The sequence below is a fragment of the Sesamum indicum genome, linkage group LG14 (assembly GCF_000512975.1).
Source record: "Sesamum indicum cultivar Zhongzhi No. 13 linkage group LG14, S_indicum_v1.0, whole genome shotgun sequence".
Lineage (NCBI taxonomy): Eukaryota > Viridiplantae > Streptophyta > Magnoliopsida > Lamiales > Pedaliaceae > Sesamum > Sesamum indicum.
The window spans coordinates 509882-516138 of record NC_026158.1 but is presented as its reverse complement, the minus strand read 5'-3'; the positions used below and the strand labels follow the sequence as shown (position 1 = coordinate 516138).

Sequence of the window (6257 nt, the reverse complement as noted above, 5' to 3'; positions counted from 1 at the left end):
TTCAAATTTTCAAATCTCAACAAATACTTGATGAAATAGCAAGACTGGTCTAAATAGTATTATTAATTATTTATTATTAATTAATTATAAATAGTATTATTAATTTATTATTTTTATAAATAATATTATTAATTAATTACAAATAGTATTATTAATTAATTATAAATTTAATTATTAATTATAAATAGTATTATTAATTAATAAATAAAATTTAATAAAATTATAACTATTTTAAAAATTGAACAAACAAATACTTGATGAAATTGAGCAATATTGATTTTGTTGGAATCGTTTGGACAACACGATTCGAATGGCTATGGTCTTAATCTGTGATTCGTCCTGACGGTGGAGAAATGACAGCAAACAGGTGAAGCGCGAATTTTCGGCAGAAAAAACTTCAAATTTTCATATCTTAACAAATATTTAATAAAATTGAACTAGGTTGGTCTCGTTAGAACCGTTAGGTCGAGACGAGTCCAGTGGTGGTGGTTTGTGATCGTGGGTCGCTCTGGTGGCGGTGAATCGACGGCCGAAAGGTGCAGTGTTCGTGCTAAAAATTCATTATTTACGATTGATAAAACTTGAAATTGTTTGTGGGGAAATGTTCGTCTCATCAAGGGGACTCGAATGGTATATTTGATGGTTGACAACTCTCCATAATGGTGTGAAAATTTTAATGAGAAGTTGACAGCAATTCATCATGAAATATTTTTTTTTTAAAAAAAAAATTTGTCACCGCGGAGACACATTAAATTTTTTTTTTTTTTAAAAATAATGTCACCGCGGTGATATAAAAAATTTGTTTTTTTTAAATAAAAAATTGTGGCACTGTGGTAAGTAATCGCGGTGCCACTTACTTTTCTAACACCTTTAATTTTACCCTACTTTACTAATTTTTTTTTTTTTTTTTGATATTAATAAATTCCCTCTATGATAGCACAATTTTTTTTTTTTTTTTTAATAATAATTGATAATAGCACAATTGACAAACTGAATAGAGTAAGAACATTGTTGCGCTACGCAGAATCTCAACTGCTTAGCTTGCTATTTTATAAATATTAAATCTCCATTATTTCGTTTCAGGAAGATATAATTGCCAAGTTGATAGAATTTTTGGTCGAACCTCACGCAACTACCTCTGATTTGATTGCTGAAAAAGAGCAGGTCTGATACTAAGTTAAGCATTCTGTAGGGAATTTTTTGGCAATGTTAATTTCTTCCCCAGTTGGCTTAAATATACACATCCTCATGTATATTGACCTGTAAATTAAGGGGAAAAAGAGAAAGAGGGTCAGCAAATCAGCATCTGGGAGTAGCTCGCCATCAAAAGGATCAGCGAAGGTACTTTCTGTCGGTATTGAATATTTTCTTGGGAAGGTTGACTGATAGTGGGATACATCTGACTTACTTTGCTCAAGATCTTATAATCATTATGCCATTATTCGTACTTTCTTAGTGTTTTCTCCCCTTTTTTCTTATCTTTTTGGGGGGTCTGTTATCTAAAAGGTATATGCATGGATGCCCACAGCCACACGCATACAATGCAGCCACTCTTGCCAAGGCACGTGTTGAGTCTTTTGTGGCAGTTTTGGCATTTTCTACTGTAGTGAAGAATAGTCAATTTAGGAGTTTCAAATATTTGCTTCTGCAGGTGACATGTCGGGATTGGGGGGGGGGGTTCATGTGTTTCTAGCCCACCCGATATCAACACTGAAGGAATGGAATTAAATGAATAGTAGATAAGGGAACATGAAGTCATAGGCTCATGGTTGCCTTTTCTTGCAGTTGGGGCATTACTTACCTAGATGGTGTAGTTAATGTGTAATAGTCACGGAGGTTGTTTGGGGTTTAAGCCTTTTAAGCACATTCACAAGAAACCCTTGAAAAAAAGACATACAAAAATATAAAGGAAAAGAGGAATAAGCTGAGAGGAAAGTCCAGACCACTGTTGATTTCTTTCTTAAAACTTGGCTGTGAAAGGCAATTGAAAGAAAAGAGATCTTAAGTGTCAGACATATTGAAGTTGATGTGTGAAACCTTACAAGTGAAATTCTGCTATCTTTGTGTATGACATTCTCAGAATCGAAAGAAAGCTGAAAGTGCATCTAAAAAGAGTGGAGAGACAAAGAGCAGCCCTCCTGAATCAGAAGACGAATCAGAAGAAGAGAAAGTGGAAGATGTAAATGGTGTTCAGGAAAAATCAGATGATGAGATGTCTGAACAAGCTGAAAGTGAGGAGAAAGAAAGTGAATCTGAAGGGGAGTCGGATGAGGACAAAGAAAAGCAGAAGCGAGGATCAACAAAGTCTTCTGCGAAGAAGGAATCTTCTGGAAAAGCCAAGACCAAGAAAGTAACAATCTCTAAAAAGACTAGTCCTCCGCCAAAGAAGACACCAGCGAAACCACCACCAAGTCGTTCAAAAAGCAATAATGACACAAGTGCAAAGAAGTCTTCTGGTAAAAAGAAAGAGGAACAGATAGAGAAGTCATCAACTCCAAAGAAATCAGCATCAAAGGAGAGCACGGGTGAGGATCATGTTTGTTCTCCTTTTATCAGTTGTCTGCTGAATCTTTCAACTGGTCGTTTGTGATATCAAATTCTTTATTAGTTAAATCAGTTATCTGAAAATTGTGTTGCATTTTGTTTGAATGCAGGGAAGAAAGTTTTGAAAGTGAAAGAGAAACTGAAGGAGGAGATATTAAAGCCAAGCGATGATAAACTCAGAACTGTGATTTGTGAAATCCTCAAGGAGGTTGACTTCAATACGGTTAGTCTTTAAAATGTCTCTTCTTTTATGTATTTGGTTGGGGGTTAGAGGAAGGGGAAGGCACACCATGTCTTTTACATGGTCCAGAAAAATCTCTGACGTTCTGGAAATTTTACTTTTCATTTTTATCTAGGGTATAACTTGGAATCAGATGTCTTTTTGTCAAGTTATCATCTTGATGCTGCTCCATTGACTTGGCATTCATAGAGAGCAATGTAAAATTCATTTTTGAGTCATTGGTTTTTTGGGGTAGATTAGGTACTTTTCTTCCGATTGCAGTTCAAAACAAATTGGATTAAAGTGAGGACAACTTATATCTTCAGCTTACTTTTAGGTTGTTTATTCAATAGTTGTATTCTTATTCTGTTTTTTATTTTCCTTAATGTACTTCTGTTTTGCAGGCTACCTTCACCGACATTCTGAAGCTACTTTGTAAGATTCCACTGTGCTTTTTTCCTTTGCGTTCTTTCTTTTCTTTTTGTTTTGAAGAATAATGAATATGATCTTTACTGTCTCCTGTCGAGTAAGAATTTCTTTCTAACTCTGCATGCCCCCTTCTCTGTTTCTTCATTTGTGTTAAATCTCCTTGCCCTGTGGTTGGTGTAGACAGAGCTGTGCCATTGTTAATCTTTGTTATTAGGACATATTTTTTTGTTTATGATTATGGTTCTGGTTCCACATTGGATGTAATATATCTACATGACAAATGTTCCTGTTGTATGCCACCTATGCAAACAATCTTGACAAAGAGGAAAAGGAAATAGCTGCCACAGAGTTAGATCTTTTAAAGTGATTGCTGATGAACCCAGTTGGATCAGATGAGCCTAGAGGTTCTGTTCTGCTTGGTGAATTCGTGTAGCAACTGCTACTTGAAAGTGTACTGCTTGAACGGAATGTTACATCTTCTGGAACTGAAATATTTGTGCGTTTGCTCATTTTAGTCTGGCATGATAAAACTTCTTTTCCATTTCAGCTAAGCGGTTCAACAAGGATCTGACGCCTAGAAAATCATCAATAAAGCTCATGATTCAGGATGAGCTCACAAAACTAGCTGATGCTGATGAGGCAGATGACGAAGAGGATGACGGTGATGTGGAGAAAGATGAAAAGAAGGCTTCTAGTGTAGATGTGAAGGGCTGACAAGCTAGCTAGCTAGAAGAGGCAACACGAAGGCTGGTGTACACTATAACCTTACCTCTTCAGCTTCATCGTTTCCCTCACTCATCGTAATTCATGTTTGTTTCTCGCTATTTGTGTAGTGTAATCTTCTTCACCCTGAGTTAAGGCAGCTGTAATTTATTACTGTTAGTGGTTATTAACTCATGTCACTTAGGAGGCGTCCATAGAATTAACCGCAGAAGCTTGTTGTGTACACCCAGATAAAAGTTGTAGATTTTTTTCCTCCTCCCATGTACTGACCCTTGAAGTAGGAGAAAAGCAGTTGCGACTTTTCCAGGTATCATCACTGTTAACTGCAGGGATTGATTTTTTTTTTTTTTAAAATGGTATGCCATGTTGTGTTTGCAATATTGACACACCACTAGATGTTCCGCATTATTCCTCATGTTGCTGTGGTTGTCGACTTGAAACGTCTATTTATTAACGCCACATCTGTGATGATTTTAGTTTATAAGCGCGCGATTAGATGTGGGTTCTGTGGTTGAAATGCACGCATGGTTCCATGACATGCAATCAGTTGTACATTGCTGCTGTGTCTGGATGTTTGTTCATCTCTGTGAATATGGGTCTGGGGTTTTTGGTTTTTTAGCTATGAATTATTAATGATGGGTGTAAAGACGGATCCATGATTTTGTACTATATTTGGCACGTATGAACTTATATTCTCTTGTTTCGTTTTTCTTCCCTTTTCACTATTCGGAGGTTGACGTAAGGGAACGGATTTCAACATTCATTATGTTTTAATCAATGTATTTATGCAATGGAATGTATCATCTATATATATACCTATTATGAAAAAAAAAAAAAAAGAAAAAGAAGAGGTGGTATAGACACAAAGTGATGGTTTTGACATGTACAAGTTTTTTGTGATTTTAAAAAGTTGGAAAAATAACTAACTTATTCAATTTATTAAGTTCTACAACTTATTAGTCCAATTACCGAATTTTATGTATTTCATTTTAAGTTATAGTATATTTTATAATATTATGTATTGTTTATTATTACACAATTTAAGTTATGATATATTTGTAGTATTATATATTATTTATTATATGTACTTAAAACAATGTTTTTATATTTTATTTTCTCACATGAGAAAGGAATGAGTTTAGTTAAGTCTTTATCTTTATTCAAAGAATTCATATGGTGAATTCTCTTTTATTTGTTATTAAATTTAATTAAGTTATAATTGTTTTTCTTTGTTAAAAAATTAGTATAAGGTCTTTTTCTATGTAAAATAGTAATAACTCTATCAATTAAAGAAAGTTTACATATTATAATATGAAAAAAAAGAGAGTGCAATTATGTGTAGAATGTATGAGCAGCTAATGTGATTGGGGAAATACAATTATTTATATATAAACATTTGAGACACTTGACTAGGTTAATAATAATAGGGGAGTAGGTGGAAGGAATGAATCATCATCACCAACCAACCCCACTATTTAAGATTTCATCATATGAATAAATATATTGTTAAAGATAGCAAAATCATGCTGTTTTGTTTTCTTCAACTTACCTAATCCATTATCTTTATCTTCTAAATTAATCCACATTCATCAACTCACTCTTAATCATAATATTTTTGTCATATCCAGCTCCTCCTTATATCACTCTACAACTCTCATGAAATGACAAGTTTTCATTTTTATAAATATATAACATACCTCCAATATAATTAGTCTGATTCGACAACACAATCCAAGAAAAATATATATGTACCATCATTCACAAAATCAAACTCATACACATATATGGATATGTAAAACTATTTTTACTAGAAATAATATCAACATATTTGAAGTATGCTATATAGTCCCCACTAGCACCACTATCATCATTTCCTTGTTCATAACCATGTGCTAGCAACTAAAGTCTAAAGTCGTCAAGGCTACCTTGGTCTCCCACTAGCACCAGCAGCGCCCGCTCCGGGTCCGACATGATGATAACCAGAACCCACCTTCCCGGACCCCCCACCCGCCATCTGCTGCCCGTACCCGTATACGGGTCCTACTCCTACTCCTACTCCTCCCTGATGACCCATCATATACATCCCTTCATAACCGCCCCCACTGCTTCCCATATTCACAACACTGCCATTTCCATTCCCGCCTCCGCCACCGCTCTCCTTCTCGCCTTTTCCGGCCATCGCGCTCTTCTCCCCCTCCATATCCCTAAACCTCTGCAAGTAGATTTTCAGCGGCTCCACGTAATCCTCGAACCCCAGGGTCGTCATCGCCCATAGCAAATCGTCGCCGTTGATTGTTTTTCTCTTCTCTCGCTGGCACTTGTCGGAAGCCTCGCCGGTGAT

General features: G+C 35.4%; 2 protein-coding genes across 4 annotated transcripts in view; one reads left to right on the top strand and one right to left on the bottom strand.

The window, feature by feature from the left end:
- Positions 1063-4226, top strand: LOC105176600 (splicing regulatory glutamine/lysine-rich protein 1-like; the record flags this gene model as incomplete). Its single annotated transcript, XM_011099465.2, has 6 exons — positions 1063-1164; positions 1273-1341; positions 2081-2525; positions 2655-2767; positions 3169-3199; positions 3741-4226. Coding segments are annotated over 6 exons (927 nt in total), but the record flags the coding sequence as incomplete, so codon positions are not given.
- LOC105176599 (nuclear transcription factor Y subunit B-3-like) overlaps positions 5647-6257 on the bottom strand; it is a 1398-nt gene continuing 787 nt past the window's right edge. For all 3 annotated transcript variants that reach the window (XM_011099464.2, XM_011099462.2, XM_011099461.2), the window contains exon 2: positions 5647-6257. This exon is cut by the window's right edge and continues 189 nt beyond it. In XM_011099464.2, coding sequence (XP_011097766.1) covers positions 5838-6257 — 420 coding nt within the window. In that variant the 3' untranslated portion in view covers positions 5647-5837.